Genomic DNA, 23,874 nt, shown 5'->3' with positions numbered 1-23,874 from the left:
ATGTCGACGGGCACCTCTTCATGTTCAACATCTAATCTTTCATCTTTAAGGATCATCGGTGATGTAATTGATCGACCACGAGGGGCCGGAGACAGAGTATTGGAAAGACCCTCGCTTTCCATCTGATAGTTGAAATATACTAAATCATATTAGCATTAGCAATATAATGCTAACAGAGTTATACTAAATCCTAAATTAGTTACCCATCTAAGGTTAGATAGATTGTAATACTTTCATATTCTCAGTTAAACATCCACGCCGAAAATTCGGCAGCATCTCCCTATGCCTCTCCAGATAAGTTAATCTTACGTTACATTCCGATGCCAAATATCTAAAGCAATGTAAAGATATTTGGCATTTAATATGAAACGAAAGAAACATATCTAGAGAGAAACGAGGAGATGGACTGCGGATCAGGCATGAACATTTAAATAGGTTATATGAAAGCATACTATCTATCTAACCTTGAACTGTCCAAAAAGGGACAATTTGAACGATTTCTATGTCACCAAAAACACACTATATCTATGTATGGCCACATAGAAATCGTCAAACGGATAACTAATTATCTAACTTACAAGTAACAATTAAATCCTAAATTAGTTACCCATTCAAGGTTAGATAGATTGCAATACTTTCATATTCTCATTTAAACATCCACGCCGAAAATTCGGCAGCATCTCCCCATGCCTCTCCAGATAAGTTGATCTTACGTTACATTTTAATGCCAAATATCTAAAGCAATATAAAAATATTTGGCATTGGATACGAAACGAAAGAAACATATCTAGAGAGAAACGAGGAGATGGACCGCGGATTAGGATGAACATTTAAATAGGTTATATGAAAGCATACTATCCATTTAACCTTGAACTGTCCAAAAAACGGGACAATTTGAGCGATTTTTATGCCACCAAAAACACATCATATCTATATATGGCCACATAGAAATCCTCAAACGGGTAACTAATTATCTAACTTACGAATAACAATCACAAGTCATAACTACAAACCAACAAGTCACAATAATAATTTAAGAAGAAAAAATGTAATACATATTCAGCTAACTATATAATGAGAAAAGCGAAGAAGCAATGTAATACAATTAGTTAATTATACAATTGTTAGCCCTACAAGCACCTTTAGACATGCAAGTTATACAATATTTTCATGATTTTGAAAATGATTTTACCTAGCCCATTTGAGCAGAGTATCAACTTGATTTTTATGCTTCTAAGAAAATTGAGTAGGGGTGAGAAGTCACTGAAACCAACTATTTGGGGTCAGCCCCTAATCTTATTTTTTTTTACCCCAGATGATCTTTACAGTGCGACCCACCTTTTGCACGTATTGGATTTTCTAAATATGCGACAAGTTGGAGAAGAAAGTGTCTTCTTGAGTTCTTGTTATATTATGAAACATAAAATTCAACACATGGGATGAAATGTTTGGCCCAGAATCATATCTCTGATTTCTCACTTACTTAGGGCTACCAAGTACAAATAGCCCCCATGCTCCATTGAGCTTTTTTGGCACATTGGGCTTTTAGGCCCACCGAGTCGTCTCTCACGTGGAGTAGACCTTGTTTTTGGGCTATTTGTATGGTCTCAGAATCCCATATCTCTTTACAGGCCAAGCAAGTCTTGGGCTCTCTTGAAATCCAACAAGGTAGGCCTAGGCAATTTAGAAAGGTGGTTCTTGCTTTGGCCTTATGGGGTCACAAATTTAGGAGTTGCAGTACTAAAGAATTTTGATGCCTACTCAAAAAACTACTGGTTCTGGATTGGAGCTGGAGCCCTTTTTGGATTCATCATCCTTTTCAATGTTCTCTTCACTCTTGCTCTCATGTATCTAAATCGTAAGTAGTATTTCATTGCCATTTTTTTTTTTTTTTTGCTTCAAGTTTGTATGTAGGGAACTGTAATGTCTACATTGGGAGGGTAATGTAGTCATGATAAAGATTGTTTGACACATTCTCTGGAAAGTCTTGCAATGACCAAATTACACTTTATTTTCCTTCCCTTCAACTGCTTGATCTTGATTTTTGTTGTTTTGTTACAGCTTTGGGTAAGCCACAAGCTGTTATATCTGAAGAAGCAGCGAATGCGATGGAAGGCAACCCAGAAGAATCAAATGAAGAGGCAAGGATCAAAAGAAAAGGATCAAAAGGTGGTTCTGTCCCACGTTCTTTATCGGCTTCAGATGGAAACAATACAAGTAAGAAAACCCAACAAATTCGCCGATAACATCATGAAGTATTCGTTTCTTGTCTAAAGCTGTGTTGTTGTAATGTTGAATTGCATTGTAATAACTAGTTCAATAGAAAGAAATGAAAAAAAATGCATCTTCTTTCAACATGGATTCTGGCATAGGTATTAGAATTTGGTCATTTTCCTCTTCTATGGGACTAACTAATGCCTTCAATTCAGTAGTGCATCCAAACACAGTCTTACTATATATGTAGTAAATGTAAAATTTCCAAATTTGATATTCTAAAGAATAGAAAAATTGAGGCATCTTGACCTTGGCTTGTATTTTTTTCAGGAGAAATGGCAATTCGGCGCATGAGCAGTCAAGCTAATGGGGGACTTAGTCGGAATGCTGACTCGTCTCTCGAGTTGACCATGGGTGTTGCGCCTAAGAGAGGAATGGTTCTTCCATTCACTCCTTTAGCTATGTCATTTGACGACATAAAATATTACGTCGACATGCCTGCAGTAAGTTTTATTCTTTTTCATCTGTGTTTTTATTTTCTAATAACAGCTAGAGGAAACTGGTAGAATCTTAGTTAACTCAAAAAAAATAAAAATAAAAAAATCCTGATTTTCTTCATTTAAGATGATAGTGGCATTTTTTGCAGTTCTTTAGAAAACCACGTTGGCGTTTTCAGTCATTTAAGGCATATCTAGAAAAAGGAAATATACGACACCCAATAAAATGCACTTGGGCGGCCCAGAATTTGGTGATGCCAGCTATTCTTGTGGTGGGGCCTTAGGTGAATGGAAGATGCCCAAAAATCTCCCCCATCTGATGATCCTATCTGTCTTATTGTTGCCCATTGTACTAGTCAGTGCTACATGGGCCTAAAAATGAGGTAAATCCAAATCTCAAGTAAACCACCTCATAGGAAACAATATTGATTGAATGCTCAACATTAAAAACTTACTAAACCACAAAAGTTTTGATCAAGCTGATATTTAGTTTTTCCCCTTCATCCAGGTCCATATGACCTGATCAACAGTTTGGATGTCAAATATACATTACAGTGGGCCCCACGTGGATGTTAACCCTGGACATTTAATCAGTACTGTTTTCCTATAGTGTGGCCCACTTGAGTTAGAGTGAATTTCTATCAAACATCACGGTGGACCCAACCTAACTTCTGCAGACAGTATCGATCCACGGGACCCGGATTACCTGCTAACAGGTTGAGTAGCAAGAATCGCTACTGAAGTGACGTCACCATATTCTGTGGGCCCCACCATAATGTATGTGTTGCGCATAATCATTGGACATGGATTGCCTGCAACGTAACTTTCCAGCAGTGTGGGAAGCTAAATGGGGCCACCGTGGTATTTTGAGAAACATACCCCAGGAAACAGTGGGGATAAAATATTTATCATTGAGAACTTTTTGGAAGCCACTTAAGTTTTAAATTCAGTTGATATTTGTATTTTCCCTTCATCTAACATCACGTGACCTTACGAATGGGTTGGGTGGCAAATAAGAAGCTTTCATTGGTAAGCATTCGATCTCCACCATTTCATGTAGGGTGGTCTACTTGAGATTTGAGTCCGTCTCATTTTTTAGCTCATGCCATAAAATGAGCTATCAAAATGGAAGGATGGTGCAGACAAAACACATACATCATGGTGGGGCCACAATGCACCAGCTACTGGACATCACAATGAGCCTTAAAAATTTTTAATGGTGGCATTCATCATTCCATGTGTCATGGTACACATGAGATTTAGATGGGTCTCATTTTTTTTTGTTTCATTTCTAAAACGAGCAGGTAAAATGGAAGAAAGGGTACGATGCAATCCGCGTCCTTGCATTTAGAGCAGGGCATCGGACCGAGTCGAATGGGGATTCAACAATCAACACCCACTATTGGAAAATAAGAAGAGGATTTATAAGAAGAAACTATCAAAGATTCAAATCAAAATAGAATCCTCACCAGAACCTGATTCAATCAAGGAGGAGGAGAGGAGACTGGCGTTGGGCGACGGACGTTGAAGAAGAAGAGGAGAATGGAGAGGAAGAACCGAAGAAGATTGTCCGTCGGGCAGGCAGCAGATCGTCGGGCAGCAGCGCTCGTCCCGTCGTCCGTCGTTCGGGTGCGGTTAGGGTAAGAAAAGAGGGGAAATGGAGAGGCAGTGAAAAAAATCAGGTTAAAAATGTTAGGGTAAAAAAAAACTGAAAAAGATGTTTTATAGCACCCGCCTGCCGTTCGGGTCGGGTCTGTTCGGGTCAGGTCGGGTACATTCGGGTCGGATATACGGGTCGAGTCGGTCCGGACATAGGGCTATCCAGACCCGACCTGAAAATAAACGGATCTGGAAATTCTAACCCGATCAAGCCCGATCTTGACCGTCGGTTCTGTTCGGAACGGGCCTGATCGGGTCTGATCGGGTCGGATCCGGCGGATCGGGTCAAAAATGTGCACCTCTAGCTCGAACTCGATCCGACTCGATACCGAGTCCAGCATGCCTGACTCGATCCGAGTCTGGTTTGGCCTCAACTAATCTGGACCGAGTCCAATCCGGTCAGAAGTACTAAGTCGAATTGAGAGAGGGAGGGAGAGACCGAGATAGTGGAGAGGAGAGAGAGGAGGATGAGGAGGAGGAGGGTGATGGTGGTGGGTGGTTGCCGGGCTTGAAAGATGAGGAGGATGAAGGAGGGATGGAGAGAGGCCGGGCTTGGAAGATGAGGAGAATGAAGGAGGGTGAGAGAGATTTTGGGATCGGGTTAGGGTGTGGTAGGTAGGGTTAGAGAGTTAGGTTTCGGATCGAGTCGGATTTAACCGGATTGAGTTTCAGGTCGAGTTACTAGGTAACTCGAACTTGACTTGATTTGAGTTCGGATTGGGCAAAGCCTACTCGGTTCGGACCAACTCATCCATTCGGTTTGGGTCAAGTTGGATCAGAACGAGTCGAATGAATCGAGTCATCCGGTGCCCACCTCTAGTAATCAGGTATGAATGTTTCCTTCAAGACTGATTTGTCCATGATTGAGCAGATCAAGGGAAGTAATCAGGTATGAATGTTTCCTTCAAGACTGATCTGTCCATGATTGAGCAGATCAAGGGAAGTAATCAGGTATGTGTTTCCTTCAAGACTGATCTGTCCATGATTGAGCAGATCAAGGGAAGTGGCCACAACTTGTCATCACCGTCCAATCAAAATCAAATAACGACAAGGCCAGGGGCCGTTTGGATTCAGGCCAAGTTGTGTAAGCACAAACTGTTCGAAGCAGATAGCTTGTTTACGATATTTCAAACTCATTTATGCAGGGGAGCCTAGGAAGATAGGACAATGTTTCCCGAAACTTGGATATTTGGTAAGGATAACATCATCAAAGACAAACATAGCTTATTTCTAATTTGGTGCTTGTGGGGACACAAGATTTCATGTACATGCATCACATGTGTGATTCTCCAAGTTCATGGGTCCCACATGTGCACGTGTGCCACTATCAATCTTAAAGCAACCAACTTATGTCACACATGTGAATGGGCATTTGCACTATAGATGCTAGCGTGACCTGGATATCATATCCAAGTGAGCACCCCAAAACTTACCCAATTTGAAGATCCTAGCCGCTGGAGATTCGGGATCTCATCATTTAAAGTGGCTTGTTCTTAACCATGTCTTTGTATGACAGCAATGAAAAGGTTAGAGTTAAGCAATTTTTACGTAGGAAGAGAAAACTAGGCTGTCAATGCACCGAGCCTGGTGTGGTATTGGCCCGATTTTGAATTTTTTCGGGCCGGGCCTTCGGGCCGATCCTATTCACAAACGGAATTACGTAGGCCTGAGACCAGCCCATTGACACCCCTGGATAAAAGGGACGTGGATTTCCTGCGAAAGACGAAATTCCTGCGCTGGAAACTGGGTGGGGCCCACTGTGACGTTTGTGAGAAATCCACCCGTCCATCCGTTTTTTGAGATCATTTTAGGATGTGAGACCAAAAGCGAGCAGGTTCCAACACTCAAGTGGGCCGCACTAAAGGAAAAGGTGAGTAGGGAAATTCCTACCGTTGAAACTTGCATGGGTCGACAGTGATGCTTCAATGCCATCCATACTGTTGGTAACGTCATTCCTACTGGGATGAACCCAAAAAAACGGATGGACGGGATGCACTTCTCACAAACATCACGGTGGGCCCCACTTAGGTTCCCAGTACAGGAACTTCGTGCGCAGGAAATCCGCGTCCAGAGAAAAGGGGCTAGAATCCAGCTGGTTCGTTGAGCGGCAGATACAGTGCAGCGAGCGTGCGGTATCTGGTATCAATCCCTCATCTCTACGGTATACGTGACAATGAGATGTGAAAATCCGTCCGTTCATATGCAGGGCCCTGTTATGGATGGTGTATATCTCGAAATTTATAAACATTAGAAAATCCTATCCCTCTGATTTGTCATTGTTAAAGCGACGGTGGAAAAATAGTTAACGGTTAGGCAGTGGATAAACTAAAAACAGAGTAATGGATGAGATTATCCGTTGGTTGGTATTATATTCAAAACAAAACGAATCCAGCAAGAGGTGGAACTGATTTATAAATCACCATAATTAAAGAAAGGCATGTATATGGCTTCCATGTGTGTATGGACCTCTGTGGGGCCCACTAAGAAGTGTGCATGACATCCGTCACGTCTATCACATGCGCCACCTCAAGTTCTCCTTCGAGTCGAAAAATCAATTTGATCGGAAATTCAAGTGGGCCACAACTGACAGAATAAAATAAAATCATTCCTAAAACCCTAAAAATCACTTTAGATGGCCCATCTGAGTATTGGAGTGGACTGATTTTTCTGTGAGTCCCTTCATCTTGTGGGGCATATCTAACAAATGGATTGGATGGCACATGCACAATACAGTGGGCCCCACAAACAGCTTAGAAGATTTTCCAACTGTTTCCTTTGGCACGGCTACCGTAGGTTCCGTGGACCACACCACAGGAAAACAGTGGCGATTGAATGCTCACCGTTAAAAACTTCCTAGGGCTCACTGTAATGTTTATTTGTCATCCAACCGTTGATTAGGTCGCACAGACCTGGATGAAGAGAAAAAAAAAATATCATCTTAATCCACTACTTTTGTGGCCCCTAAAATGTTTTTAATGGTGAGTGTTCAATCAACACTTTTTCCTGTGGTGTGGTCCACATGAGATCTGGATATGCCTAAATTTTTAGCTAATGCCGTAAAATAGTCTGGAAAAATGTATGGATGGCATGGATTGGACAAATACATCGTGGTGAGGCCCACAGAGCACTATCAGTAGCCACTTGGCTACTCACACTGTCAGCAAGCAATCCGCGTCCTAAAAGTTTAATATATATGCATGCATGAACATTCAAGTACATGACTAGCTTATTTTATTATAGGTGCGACCCAAATCCGGTTAGGTGGGTGTGGACCTGACCCTAGGGCCCACCTCTATGTATATGTTGTATATCCATGCCGTCCGTATGTTTTCCACTCTCATTTTAGGGGATGGTCCAAAAATTGAAGTGGATACTAAAATCAGGTGGACCACACAATATGGATTGAATTCTCACCATTAAAAATTTATTGGGGCCACACAAGTTTTGGATCACAGGTCTGTTCAACCTTATCAATTAGTTGGATGGCAAATAAACATTACAGTGGACCCTAAGAAGTTTTTAACGGTGGGCATTCAGTATATAACCACCGTTTCCTGTGGTGTGATCTCCATGAGATCTTTATTTGCTTCATTTTTGGAACCATCCTCTAAAATGAGATGGAAAAATGGATGAACGGTCTAGATATACAACACATATAATTAGGTGGGCCCCACAGTTAGGACCACACCCATGGGGCTAGATATGGGGTTGCACCTAAGCTACTTGAAGTCATGTGTATGCCTACATAAATCTAACCTATCATTTACTAACAGTGTATAAAGAATCTCAACAAAAGTTTCTTAAGATAAGGAAAGATCTAAGCTTGAGAAGCCTTACATTATTCTTTCTTATTACATTTTTTCTTTTGTGTTCTACTTTTTATTCTTGCAATGCTGGAAGAAGTAAGCATTTTAGGCAAACAAGAATTTTTTCGAAGTAATCATCCAAGGAAATATCATGGGAGTAGTGATAGTAACTACATTGATGGTACGAATCCAGCTTCTCCAATAACCTTAGTACAGACAATGGAGGGTGATGGATGTGGACAATCGACCGTCTTCAACGTGTTAGATTTCGGCGCAAAGGGTGATGGAGAAACTGACGACACTGAGGTGATTTTGAATTTTGTTTTCATGACATTTTCAGCTTGCAGAATGTTGAGGGTTATATATCATGCTTGTGAATTTTCACTTTATTTGATGGATGATTTCAATTCAATTTGATAGTGCATCCAAACATGCCATGGAAATATATTCCCAACATGTTGTAATTTGATTTTTTTTTTTTTTTTTTCACTTATTGATAATTTCAATTTAATTCAATAGTGCATCCAAACACAGAATTAGGATATCCAACCATACGTCTAATAGGTTGGTCCCACCATGAGTATCCCCTTATGAAAAAATCAGCCCCATCCACTTATATGGATAACAAATACAGTGTAGTCAACACTAATGACATCAGCTGACATCAGTCGAGAAAATATAAAGATACTAAATGAAAATTAGTTTTAAGACGTTCTACCTTATGTGACCCCCAGAAGTAACGTGGGTTATTCAAGAATCAAAGTCAATTTGCTTTATAAAAAGAAGGTATAATAAACTTCTATGAAATGGTTTCATGGGATTTAGCCAATTGTCTTGATTGTTGGATATCATTGAGAAATAGGAATCAGTGTTATCAAAGGATTTCCTGTGATTATTTTTAGTATGGAACGAGTCAATCATCCACTTTGGTATGTTATTGAACAAAAATGGTAGTATTGTTCCTCCATTGATGGGTACATAAGAAATGCATCGAATCGATTCTTTTTAATGAATAGATCCGATCACAACTTCGAATATGGAATTCAAAGGGATCAAATTGAAAGTTTTCAATGGTGTGGTTTACTTGAACTAGAGCTTTGGATCTACTCGTTTTTTGTCTCGATCGTGCTCAATAATGATTTTAAAAAATGGATGGATAATGTGGATATCACGCAAGCATCATGGTGGAGCTCACCAAAATTCCACATGTCAAACTTCCAATTTTCTTCTCTTCAAGTCAGAATGGTGTTTTGATTAGGTTGAATTTCCATAAGCCCCACCATGATTTATGTGTTAGATATCCACTGTCTATCTATTCTGCCAAATCAATTTAGGACAAAGCCTAAAAACAAGCTAGATACAGAGTTCAAGTGGACCACACCACAGGAAAATAGTGATGGCGTATATCTAATACATACATCATGGTGGGTGCATATAAATTCAACCAAGCCAAAATATCCCATTGCTGTGCATTCCAAAAGTTTTAACTTGTGGAATTTCGGTGGGCCCTAATATGATGTATGTGTTTGATCTGCACCGTCCATCCATTTTATGAGATCATTTAGAAAATGAGATAAAAAATGAGGCAGATCCAAATCTCAAATGGACCACACTATAGGAAAATGTGGGAGGTTGCCTTAATTGAAAACTTCTTGAGTCCACGGAAGGCTCAGATGAATTGCCTATTTGTGTTTTTCTTTCATCCACCTTTGCGTGAACTAACAAACGGGTTTCAACGCACGGTAGTCATTCAATTCCAACTGCTTCCTACAGTGGTTTACTTGAGCTTTGGATCTACTTTGTTTTTTTATACCTAATGCCCTATACTGATATGTAAAATGGGATAGAAAGTGTGGATCTAACACATACATCATGGCGGATCTATCCACACGCAAAAATTTGCAGGTGTTTGAAAGATGGAATCCAGAAATGCTTTTTTCTTTTTTCTTTTTTCTTTTTCGGGACACGGCTAGCGAATTATAGAGTGAAAAATTGATGTTTGAAAGATGAAATACAAATATACTTTAAAAAATAAAAATAAAATCTAAACGCAAAACACTCTCTCTCTCTCTCTCTCTCTCTCTCTCTCTCTCTCTCTCTCTCTCTCTCTCTCTCTCTCTCTCTCTCTCTCTCTATATATATATATATATATATATGCGCTTTAGCTGGGAAGCTAGGTGGGGCCTGCTATAATTTTTTACGAGAAATCCATCCTATTCATTTGTTTCGCGAGTTCAATTTCGGACATGCAGCTAAAAATAAGGTAGATCCAAAACTTGAACTCAACTGGACTCAAGGTGACTCCAATACATATAACTATTCCCAACCTAACCTAACCATTTCGGTATTTGGCATGTTCGATAGATTCATAAGGATGTCTAATTGAATTTACACCGTTCTTTTAATGACAACCCTCGCATATAGGTTAATATTGAGTGCTAAAGGTGGTAAGTAACAAAATTAGTAATTATAGTGAAAAAATTTTAAAATTAGAAAAATTTAGAAATATTACAACATCACATTGGGCCCCACATGAAATTCACGTTCACCTCAATTTTAGCATTGAAAAATCAAAACATTTAACTCTGCCGGTCATTCATAAATCAAAGCGGTCCTGCATATTCTGTAGGTTAAACATAACCTACAAAGCTTTGTGGTGTATCCAACCTCTAGATTAAAATAAGCCAGATGCCTTCATATTTAATAGAAAAAAACAAGAAAAAAGAGTCTGACAGCTGGGATTGCCGCTGATTGTTGCGATATCTACACCTATTCTAATTTGCATATAAATCATGGTGAAAGCAGAGATTTGCCCCATGTTAAAAGTTGAGATGTGTATAATGCAATAGAGAAAATCTTTATCGCAAAGGATAATTTTGAATTAAAAAATAATAATCACATATAGCATTCTTGATTCCCCGTTAAGCTAGACTCCTATCACAGAAAAATTTCAGTATAAGATGATCGAGTGCTTTCCTTCTTCCGCATTTACAACCACAAAACATTAAACATAGAACATTTTCCAAATTCTGCATCAAGTACAAAAATTCAGCGTTAACAAACTGCCCTAATTCTTTACTAAAAATGAAAATAAATGGTGTACCTACATCTAGATGAGCAACCATCGCCTATAAATCTGTAGGAAAATCTGAGCCATGCAAATGGTGGATCCCACCTTTAAGGTCACTTAGTTTGAAAATCAGGCCGGTCCCATTCATCTTGTGGGCCAGCCTCTACGAATGTATACAAGGACTGTTAATCTCTTTTCTACTGTTTCCTTTATGTATGGAATGCAGGCATTCCAGCGTACATGGAGGGCTGCTTGTAAGGAGAAAGAATCAAGGGTGCTGGTACCGTCAGATTACACGTTCATGGTGGGCCCCATCAGATTCTTGGATCATCAATTTCAACCGAACATCATATTTCAGGTAACTTTTTTTGAGAAAAGCTTTGATGCTGTGGTTGTGGCAGGATGTGATAGATGATACACAGGCATTAATTAAGAAATTACCTAGAAAAATGCATACGTGGCAGAAAAATAAATAAAATTAAACTGTAAAAATATGGGTCCCAGTTTATATCTCGTGAATAAAAAAGTATGATTATATGAGTATCTGAGACTATCAGATCAGTGGACATTTTTTTAACGGTTGAAAATGAAAATATCAAGTGGTCCTATTTCAACAAGCTAGCTTCCACCAATCATCATTTATGATTCCTCAACTAATCAGATTTTGGGACCCACTTACAGACGGTGGGTTCTAAAATTTAGTGAAGATTCTTTTAGTGGCACAAGCAGGCCCACTTAACAGGCCCAAAACATATTGCAGCTAGACGGTATGATCATCGCTCCGGAGGGCGCTCGAGCATGGGGTTCAGGAAAGTCTGAGTGGATCAAATTCAAGAATTTGAGAGGGATCATGATTCGAGGAAGAGTTACGATCGACGGACACGGTCAGATTTGGTGGGCCCAGTTGGAGTTCGACGATTTGGTAATCAACCACCTCTCCTTCTTTACAATGGCCTTAGTGAAGTCAATGGGCTATGTTGTGGTTGTGTAGGGCCCACTTCAATCAGTGCATTTATCAGTCATGCTTGAAATCGAGGCCTTAGTGGGCCATCCCAACCATAAACGACGGCCACAATCTGTCACTAGATTGATTGATAGCGAAGTTGGTCCAACCAGGCACATTTGTTATCTGAGCCACTATATAGCATTTCGGCCCCAAAACCGGCCCATAACTTTGGCCCGTTGCTAGCCCTAGGCATGATTAGTCCATCGAGACCCTCAGTCAATGATATATCAACCGTTGATTTTACAGCAAATTGATGCTGATCTCCACAGAAGAATGCCACTTACCAGACCCACGGTAAGGATCCTTGGATTATGCAATAATCACAGTTATATACATTGGGTTAGTCAAATGACCAAAATGCCCTTGATGCTAATTTTCTCTCTGTTTGTAATTTTGAGCAGGCTCTAAAGTTTCATGGCTTTTCTAATGTAACGGTCACTGGCATAACGATCCAAGACAGCCCAAAATACCACCTCAATTTTAATAACTGTGCTGGCGTCAATGTTTTCAATTTGACAGTTTCGTCCCCTGGCAACAGCCTGAACACCGACGGAATCCATTTGCAGAATACTCAAAATGTGTTGATCTACAACACCAATTTGGCCTGTGGTAATCTAATACTAATACCCAAGCAAGGGTACTTTTGTCTTTTCACATATATGGGCCTCTCATGGGCCGAATTCCTAAGATGAGGGTCCATGTGGGCCGGCCATGGACCAGAGCCTGTCCAAATCTAGCCCATGGCCGATGGGCCTGAGTCCAAGCCCAGTTCTGATTTGCGAGCTGCGATTTCAGCACAAACACGGACCGGGTTCGATATCTATGACTCTCACTCCGCCCCGTTATGATTTGGGCTTGACCCTGGTTTTGAATTTCAGACAAGTGGGCCAAGCAGGCCTAGTTTTATGAATTTTTCTATTTTGGCCCACATGGCAGGTCACTAATCGCTATTAGGGCTGAAAGTTGGGCGGGTTGAGTTGGGTTGGTGATCAACCGTAGCCCAATCCAAGGTTTCCATACCTCGACCCTAACCCAACCCAACCCAACCTTAGGTTAGGAATTTTCAACCCAAGCCTAACCTAAGCGGGCTCGGTTGAGTTGGTCGGGTTAGTCGGGTAGATACATGCTAATATTTTCGTTATTACATTAGTTTATTATATTTTCAATAAATGTTTATTTTTTGTATTTATGATTTTATTAATTATATATTTAGTTACTTATTGTTGACAACTTCATATTTTTTTTTTTTCTAAACAAACAAGCTAAAATATACGACAACTGCTCTTTTAAAAATCGTGTTGGGTAGCACGCAATCTATTTGAGAGAGAGAAAACCGACCTATCTTGTTAGCTTGAGTCATTGGAAATGAGTGGGCCAATGAAACTTGACCGTCGTGTGCATTCAATTCGCACTCAATTATAATTTATAACTTCTATATTGATCGAGCTTGGGTTGGATTGGGCAACCCAAAACCTCAACCTGAGCCTGACCCAAGTTTTATCGGGTTGGTGCTTGTATAGTCCAAGCCCAAGACCAAACCCGATACAACTTGTCCAAGCCCAACCTAATGTCGAGTCAGTCACGGATCAGTCAGTTGAACCCACCCAACTTTCAGCCCTAATCGCTACGGCATTTTTGGCTGTCAGGGGTCTGTGGTGGGCCGGAGGCCCACTAAATAACAAGCTGTTCCGATCCAGATTTGGCCCACCCTGGCTCATTCCCCCTTGTAAATATGTCCATGCCATTTAGGTTGAAGCCATGGACCCCACTCCTGTGAGAAATATAAGCCATTCATCAGCTGGGTCGCACCATGTTGATTTTCGTGCTGAAGCCATGGACCCCACTCCTGTGAGAAATATAAGCCGTTCATCAGCTGGGTCGCACCATGTTGATTTTCGTGCTGAATCAGGCTAGTTTGCTCATTTGGTGGGCCACATAAGTTCATTGATTTTGAAACGTACGTAATCTATTTTTAGCCATCCATTTATTTCATTCACGAATTGGCCTCCAGACTTCTTTTTTGTTTTTGCCAGAGCATCTATTTGATGGACCCACAATGTCTTTTATCGCGCTCGCACGTGTACGGTGACATGCTTCTTGAAAAAAAAAAAGCGCACGTATAAAATCTCTGTGCTCACTCATGTACTAACGCATTTTGCAGGTGACGACTGTGTTTCTATACAGACTGGTTGTACCAACGTGAATATACATGATGTGTACTGTGGGCCTGGCCATGGGATCAGCATCGGAGGGCTGGGAAAGAACGGGACCAAAGCGTGTGTGTCGAACATCACCGTCCATGACATCATCTTGCACAACACAATGACCGGTGTCAGAATCAAGACGTGGCAGGTAGTAATGCCATATCGTTTTATCACTCTCCTTATCTATCAACACATGGCTAATGTTATAAACAGTTGATTGGTGGGAAGATTGATGGATCCATACCGTCAAAACGGTGGCCATCGCTTGGATGGGTAAAAGCACAGAAAAGAAGATCATAAGTAGCCAATCCAACAGCATCATAACATACATTAGAGCAACGATCCAAAGGGGAAGTTTGCATATCGAATGGATAGAGCCACCGTATTACACAATCTTCAAGCACTGGCCCATCCATGAGGGCCCATCACATTAGTCGGTTCGCACTGGGTGTCAATGGATCTAGCTCAAAACATTGATATATATATATATATATATATATATATATATAAAAGTCATGCTTGGACCGTTCGGATTTTGGAATCACATCACATATGATGAGTTCCCAGACAATTCGCAGGAGTTACGTCCCAGCTAGTGCGCAACTAAGCATTAGGATATGTGTGTGTGGAAGTGGTACTGTGAGGTCGACCTCATGCGAACTTCCTATGAGGTCAGAGCTGTGTGGGCCCCACCGTGGTGTGTGTCAAACATCTACACTGCATTTGATGGGTCACCTTTAGATTATATATATATATATATATATATGTGTGTGTGTGTGTGTGTGTGTGTGTGTGAGAATAATTAAATTCCATACTTGGCGCAGGCTCACTTGAGTTGAAGGGGTTTCATGAAGTGTTGTTTTATGTGGGCCATTCAGATTTTGGAGTCACATCACGTATGATGAGTTCTCAAACAAGTTACCAAGTATAAACTGGTGTGCAGCCGAGCATTTGGACATATGTGTGTGTGAAAATGGTACTATGAGGTCGACCTTGTGGGAACTTTCAATGAGGTCGAGCTGTGTAGGCCCCACAGTGATGTGTGTCGAACATCTACACTTCATTTGATGGCTCACTTGAGTTTTGAAATGGCATGAAATTTAGTGTAAATCCTCATCCAAGTGGAATGCACACAATGGATGTGATGGATGTCTAAACCACATCTCATTGGCCCTATATACAATCAGGAAGCTTTTAATGGGCAAGCATCCACTCTCAATTGTTATTTATTGTGTGGCCCACTTAAGTCATGGATTTGGCCTAATTTTTAGGCCCATAGCTCACCATGAAAGCATGCATTTGATTAATGGAATGGATGTCCCTTACATGTCAAGATGGGCCCGTAGAACTCAATTTCATGGGAAGCTTCCCATGAGGTCGACCTCATAGTACATTTTCCTACACACATATATTAAGTACATCATTATATTAAGATATTTTGGATTAACATTTTTTTTTATTCATAGCAAGGTCAAAAACTAAGAAACTAACAAAATGAAATTGCATACTAGTGCATGAGTAATTAAAATATGAAGCGTCCAAATTGTGGGCCTCATGTTAGATTTAGGATGAACTAAAAATTAACCTTTTTTTTCTTATTTTCTGCTAAATAATTTTCACCCAATCAAAAGTGTAAATATCCAACAGTCCTGTTCCAATAAACAAGTGCTTACTAAAGGAAAGATGGAATTATTAAAACAATCTGGTTTTTGGGATTGTTACTTGGTGGGCTACATATCTATGCTAAAATAAATAGTACAAAAAGACTCTTAATGCTCCCGGCCAAAAGATGAAATCTTGGATTTTTGTGCATATCTCAATTCGTATCAATTATCTCATCAAAGTATTTTTTTTTTAAAATTACTTTTTTTTATAAGTTCATTGAAGAAGTTTTATTTGCCGAGTAAGTTACTCCTACCCATTTTTTATTTTTTTGTTTGTCCAATACTTCTTATAAATCTAAACAAACAAGTTCTGTTAGAATTAAAAAATCAAATAACAAATAAATAGTAATCTTTGACCAACAGTAAGTAGGTTTGATATAGATGGTCCACTATTTTAATACATGAAGTGTAAGGTTTGTATCCTAGTCCGTATCATTTCGTAGGTTCCTCCCGATCGAATTCCGGTAACCTTCGACCCGTATATAGCAATTGCGCACAACCCTGAGTCGCATCCTTTAAATCCGGGTCGGCTTGATCCGAGACTTATGCTCGCAGTTCCAACGCCGTGTCTCGTGTACCAATCCGATGTCTAAATTATGACGTGTGGACCACACATTATAATGGCTATGGACCACATGTTGCGAGACCCACCGGCACCATTCCCTAGGTGGGTGAAGTCATGTCCTTCCACAAATAATGATGGCCGCTCTTCATAAGTTAATCCTTCTTACATGTAATAATGACATCTCTCTTCCCCAAGCAATGATTGTCCTAGCCCATAATTGCTAGCCACACCCCTCTCTTACAAGTCATGATGGCTCTACCATCATGATTGCAATTATCCCTCTCTCTCCTTATCTCTCTCTCCCTCTCTTCCTTCCCATTCCAACAATAAGAGCTCCCAACATACATGGCCTCCCTCCATTTCCAACCATGTTGAGAGCTTCACACCCCACCATCTAACCCCTAGAATCTCATTCAACCCTCCATTCTTCAACAACCTCCATTAAGATCAAAGACAATGAGCATAGGAGTTCAAGAAGCTAAAGAAGAAGGCCGATAGGTGGGTGATCCACCGTTGATTTTGATTTGTTAGGGCCCACTTATTGTGGGACCCATTTAACGTATGCATTGTATAAGAGAGGGGCCCATAGTGGCGCCCCCCCCCCCCCCCCTCTCTCTCTCTCTCTCTCTTTCTCTTATATGGATGGTGTGTGTGTGTGTGGCCCACCATGAAGTGAGTATTTCACCCATGCCGTCCACCGAGTGGGCCCACCTGGCAATCCATTTAGACGAGTGTGATTGGACATAGGACACAAACATTAGCTTGATCAGTGGAGTGGCCCACTGGTGTGGACCCTACCATATATGTATGTTACACGTGCACCGTCCAGGCACAAATATCAGCTATCTAGATCAGTGGGCCACACCATTTGGACTCACCCTGGCGGACGTTAAAAAAAACGCTAGTATCCACCCAGCGTCCAGACTCTCTTGATGCTAGTGTTGGCTTATATATATATATATATATATATATCTGTTGGACCCACCTTTTACAATGGTCTGGGAGTTTTATGGTCATGTAATAATATTATACTATATTATATTATATTATATATGTATATATATAATATATTATATAATATAATATAGTATTTGCATTTTTGGTGGGCCACTCTCACGTGGGACCCACCGTATCTTTAGCAACTAGGCAGCAGTTGCTTTTAACGTAAGCTGCTGCTGCCGTGGGGAGTGTCTTCACTGTCCTGGACTCACTGTGATGTATGGTTTCATCCACACCATCCTTGATTGGGACGGTGGATTCCCACCCTGATGCATGAGCTGTATCCCCACCGTCCATCCATTATGTGGGGCCACCGTGCCATATGGGTTTTGTCACACTCGTCCAGCATGCTGGACAAGTGGGACCCACCGCATGATGGATGTGCTACATCCAACCGTCCATCCATTTGGCTAACTCGTCTCAAGTTTGAGACTGGAAATGAGACAGATCCAGTTATCAAGTGGACCACACTGCAAAAAACAGTGGTGTTGAGCGTCTACCATTGAAACCCCATTTTGGGTTACAGAAGTTTTGGATCAATATGATATTTGTTTCTCCCCCTGTCCAGGTCTTTGTGACTTTGGGAATAGACTGGATGGGAAATAAATACTATGGTGGGCCCACTGGAAATTCAACCGTGGAAATCATTATCACCACTACCATTTGTGGTATGGTCCAGATGATCCTTTGGATATGATTATTTTTTTTTCCTTTTTTTGGAATAATGCTCTAAAATGATCTCTAGCAATAGATGAATGGTGCGGTTGGTTTGGGCTCATTCAACTCGGCCCATTTGATCAGCCCAATTGACCCGGCCCATTTGATTCGGCCCATTTGTACCGGCTTATTTGATTCGGCCCATTCGACTTGGCTCATTTGATTCTGCCCATTTGATTCGGCTCATTTAACTTGGCCTACTTGAATCGACCCATTTGATTCGACCCATTCGACTTGACCCATTTGATTCGGCCCAATGTAATATATATATATATATATGTGTGTGTGTGTGTGTGTGTGTGTGTGTGTGTGTGTATTGGCCCATGAGTGAGGCCCAATGTGATGCGTATATGCCCTATAAGCGAGACCCATGGTGATGTATATTAGACCCTTGTATAAGACCGTGGACCCATTATACGATTAGCCCTATGAGCGTCATTCCTTGGGAGCAATGTTGGTTAAAGGTCCACATTTATGGGCAATGATGGTTGGACGTCTACATTGTGACATTCCCTTAGGCCTTGTTAGGCCCATTTTCATCATTCTTTAGTGGGTTAACCCAAATACTTGGTCCCCATTGATTTTAATTGATCAATCATCGGTCATCCATTTATGGACCCTGCCTTGCATCGAGGTTGATTATCGATGCCGATTGCCGATACCGATTACCGTTGTCAATTATGAATTTGTGACAGCATAACATCATAGTACATGCCCATACGCGTCATCTATATGTTTGTTATGAGATGTGATTGGTCATTGCATATGTCATAGTACATGTGATTTATGAGACTCCTTGATAGGCGGTCTCCACAGACACATCGTGGGTGGCCGAATTAGATACCGGAAATACTGTTTCTAACATCGGGGAGTCATAGATGTCCCTGGATGAAAATCTCTAAAACCGATGGTACTAGATGATGACTCCAACGTCGAGACCGAGTGGATACATGAGCGCGTCAGAGCCATATACCAGTAGATCGCGTCTCCCACTGTGTCGTGCTCGGTTGGAAAGAGGTGTGACCTTACTTGCCTGAGTAAGGGGGCAATTTCTAGGTTGAGTTTGACTAGTTTGAGGAATAGGTCGGCTATCGACGAGCCGGGCCCGATATTAGTAGGCGGATAGTGAGGTCTCTTCTACTCATCCAGTTGTGCGCTCGGATAGGGGCGGCAAGCTTGCGTAGAGTGTACTGGACCCCGGTGATATCCTAGAGATGAGTTATATGATTATGTGGATTCCGATGAGGATTGGTATGCTTGAGTTGCATCTTACATCGCATCATTGCCTTAGTATGACCGATAGCATTCATGTCTTGCATCGCATAACATTGGTACGACTGTTAACATTTATGGATTCATCAGCATATTTCGCATTATTCTGATTTTGCATTCTGAGCACGCTCATTTTTCGCATACACTTTCACCACCTCTAAGCTTTCTATAAGCTTATGCAAGATGGATGCGTGCACGCGGGTGACGCGAGGACACAGTCGTAGCTGAGCAAGAGCAGGAGCGTACTGCAGAGCTTCAAGAGTTTTTTAGTTATTATCACCATTGTATTTTCCTTTGTGCGCCTTGTACTCAAAAGTTTTTTATCATAGTGGATTTTGTGATGGTGTCCTTGTGGTTATTGTTTGTGGATTATGCTTATTGTGAAATAATCTTATTCTGAAAATTCTTTTTGTAGGATTCCAGGATCGGAACCTGACAAATGGGTGTCGAGAGCTGAAAATGGAGTACTACGGAGGCTGGCGGCGCCGAATTTGGCAATCGAAAATTTTGTGAACTCAGTTTCCAAATTTGGGGCATGACATGAAGTATATACACTCATATTATTAATAGCTTATCTATTTTTTTATAATAAAGATCTAGTGGTGTTCAAGTGTGAGTTGAGGTATTGTTTTTTCATTTTTCATTTATTTTTTTTAGTTAGCATGTTAGTACACCCACTGTCAATTTACACTTCACTGCTAGCCACCCCCACTAGGGAATCAATGCCAAGACCTCATTGTTGAAATGAGGTATCTTTCACTCAGTCTACCATTTGAGCTATGGATCAGGTTGAGGTATGCACACATCTAATTTATTTTTATTTTTTGAAAGATGAAATAATATTAAAGAGAAAGGAACCGAAATCAAACAATGTAATAAAAAGAAGAAGGAAGAAACACCTAAAAAGACAGAATCTAAAATACACACAACTAGACTCATACCTGATAAGAGAAAACGCCCAAAAAAAAAAAAAAACCGAGCCCATTCTTGAATAAGACTAGGAACTTACCCCAGCAGAAGAAATACTAATATTCGTAGAGTATCGGTTAGTTCTTTCGGCCCAAAGAACCTTGAGTGATCAAGCAAAAATAAATACCCGGACCCATATCTACACCTGTTAAGCCACACCATACTTAGGCTATGTCGGATGAGGCAGCCATTGGGTGCACCCGCTCGTTGATGCCTTTAGTTTGCATCAGTTTGCATCAACTGACATATATTTTTCTATTTTTTCTCTGCCATGTATAAAACCAGCTCAAAATTTAAATTTTTATTGCAACGCAAGTAACATTTTTGCCATCACAAGTAGCTTCTAATGGTGGTGATTTTGTTTTATTAAGAGAAAAATGAAAGGATGTTTTTAAATAAAATCATGGGTATTTTAAAATTTTGAAAATGTGTATACTTAACAACATGCAAATGCTACCCAACAGTGTGAAATAACAAATAAAAAATCTTAACACTCAGGCTTTCTTTCACCATAGCCGGATTTTCCATCATCACAAAGAGAAATCTATTAGGAGAAACTTTCATGAGATCCATCGTGCCCATTAGGTGCATTGCGCCATTCTAGCCATTAAATAAAAAAATCAGGTAAGGCACACCATAAGAAACATGTGGAAAGAAACGCCCACCATTAGTTTTGTGTTGGGCCTACATGGTATTTACATGCCATTCAATTCATTTGCCTGATGCACCTTATCATGATGAAAGAATTTATAGGGTGGCCCACCTGAGAGTTAATCAGCCGCTTTTCCAAATCAAAGCCAAACAAGGTGTGATTTGACTGATGAATGGTGTAGAATTTTTGCACCTCAAGTCATTTACCCTAGGTTAGTGAAAGAAATACTAGTAAAAGGGTTCTAATTCATATCTCAATCTCAATCTATTTATATATTTATATCACGTTGTATATTGAAAAAATCGAGAAGCTTAAGAATCCTTACTTAATTGAAGAAAATAATAATATAACATTTTTCTATTAATTGATCAAGCCGGAGAATTGAGTCCCCAAAATTATTAGACATACTCTAGGAGTTATCTCATGAATCCAATCTAGCTTGATCAAGACTAGTAATCCAGATGGCCCACCAAAATAAAATTTACTTACATGGTATGATCAAGACTGTTAATCTACAAGCTACTAAACCTTGACATATATCGGTTGCAGGGTGGATCTGGCTCCGTGCAAGGCGTTCTATTCTCCGGCATTCAAGTCTTCAAAGTGAGACATCCAATCGTAATCAACCAATTCTACTGCAATGGAGAAAAATGCATGAATCAAACCGCTGCGGTCGCATTATCTAATGTCAATTTCAAGAAGATCACTGGTACATGCACCTCAAAACCAGTCCACTTTGCATGTAGCGACGCATCGCCATGCACAAACATCACTCTAACAGGTATTGAACTACACCATTTTCAAAAAGGCCACAAGAAGTCCAACCCGTTTTGTTGGCAAGCATATGGGGAATTGCTCACACCAAGCATCCCACCGATCGAATGCTTGCGGCCCGGCAAACCGTCGGGGAACTGGGTCCCATCTAGTAGCTGTTTGTGTTGAGCATAGTATATAGGATGATGTAGTATGCTAGACTTAGGTGAACAGATTTTTTTCCATGTGTGAGTGCCCCATAGTGAATTTATTCTTCTCCCTTCATCATGTGGGTCTTACTGATGATGGTCTTTATCTATAGTATATTTACTTTAGATAACAACAACTCTAGCACGTAGGGGTGACAATGGGTTCGACTCAAACTGGGTTGGGTTTGACCAAACCTGACTTGTTTATTGAGCTGTGGTCATTAGCCAGAGCCTAACTTCATTGACCATACTCAAAAGTATTCAATTGTAAATAGGTCGGGCTTGATTCAACTTAATTCCATTTGGATTTGGATGCATTTGGTTGCACTAAATATCATGAAATTCATAGTTTTAAAAAACCAGATGACTTTGATGCGGCTTGACCAAGTTGATTCGAAATCGGTAGAACCTAGCTGGGGTTGATCGAGTTGGTCTAAGTCGCAAAATCCTTAAACCATGATGAAAATTTTATGAATGATTAGTTTTTTTTTTAGTGTGAAATATCATGACATTTTATTTATTTGATGTGACAGAGCCTAGACTTGAGCATGTGGGCTCCACTCTTAGCCTATATCTATGATATTGATATAAAATCAAGCTAGTCCATTCATCAGGTGAGCCACCTACGCATGTTGAAGGTATGCCCTTGGTTGTTCACAAGTTCACATCTCCATACATGTGTGGGCAATCGAATAATAGCAATGCTACTTTCTCTAAGGCCACACCACATGCATGGCAAGGCCTGAAGATGAACTTTCCCACATGTCCCGCAATGGGTGCATGCAACTCGGATGAGGTGGGTCAGGTTTAGGGTCAACCTCAGCTGACACAACCTTAATAGGACCTAACCCGCAGCTCAACCTGATCGGATTTCCAACCCAAGGTGAAATGCTTGTACTCAAACCAAATCAATAGCCGGATACAACCTGACCCAAATACATAAGATTATTCCTAACCTCAAGTAACCCCACCCAAACCATATCCGTTTTAATTAGAGTTTTGAGTTTTCCAACCCTAGCCTCTAACAACCTGACCAAACACAGTTGGGTGAGTCGAACCCAAGTTGTAGTCACGGAGCTTGTTCTAAAAATATCATTTAAGCGACCATGATATCTAATTACATTCACTCCATTCATCAATTGCACCATCTTATATTAAGATGTGAGCCCATAAGTCACATAGATCCAAAACTTAAGTGAGCCACACCATAGGAAATGGTGAGAATTGAGATGCTCAACGTTCAAACCTTCTTAGTGCACGTGTGGGCATAAGTGCCAATGTAGGGGGATGTGTGTGCTAGATTCCATGTAGAGGCCCATGAATCAGGCCAATACAAAGTGGGCCACACAAAGATAAGAGAAATAAGTAGATGAGAAATTTCCGACATACTTGTATATTACATACAGTAGATTTGGCCTACCGAACACCTGATCCATAGCTCAAGTGGTAAATTGAGTGGAAGATACCTCGTTTCAACACAGTCTTGGTATCAATCCCTAGTTGGGGTGGTAACTGTCAACTTACGGCGTTGTGTACTAACAAGCTAACAAAATTAAAAAAAACCCAATGCCACGTCAGTACGTGGTTTAAGGATTATGACCAGTATGGTGTACGATGT

General features: G+C 40.6%; 1 protein-coding gene across 1 annotated transcript; it reads left to right on the top strand.

Moving 5' to 3' along the window:
* Positions 1–22,296, top strand: LOC131228157 (polygalacturonase At1g48100-like). The gene is made up of 14 exons (XM_058223993.1): positions 1–96; positions 1,612–1,858; positions 2,062–2,217; positions 2,545–2,776; positions 4,204–4,351; positions 5,242–5,259; positions 5,364–5,454; positions 8,370–8,482; positions 11,473–11,604; positions 12,007–12,168; positions 12,499–12,546; positions 12,654–12,861; positions 14,414–14,604; positions 21,844–22,296. The coding sequence occupies exons 1-14, from the start codon at positions 1–3 to the stop codon at positions 22,234–22,236; spliced, it is 2,235 nt and encodes a 744-aa protein (XP_058079976.1). The 3' UTR covers positions 22,237–22,296.
* Positions 22,297–23,874: the final 1,578 nt, after the last annotated feature.

This window comes from Magnolia sinica, chromosome 2 (genome assembly GCF_029962835.1).
Source record: "Magnolia sinica isolate HGM2019 chromosome 2, MsV1, whole genome shotgun sequence".
Lineage (NCBI taxonomy): Eukaryota > Viridiplantae > Streptophyta > Magnoliopsida > Magnoliales > Magnoliaceae > Magnolia > Magnolia sinica.
This window is presented reverse-complemented; position numbering and strand designations above follow the sequence as displayed.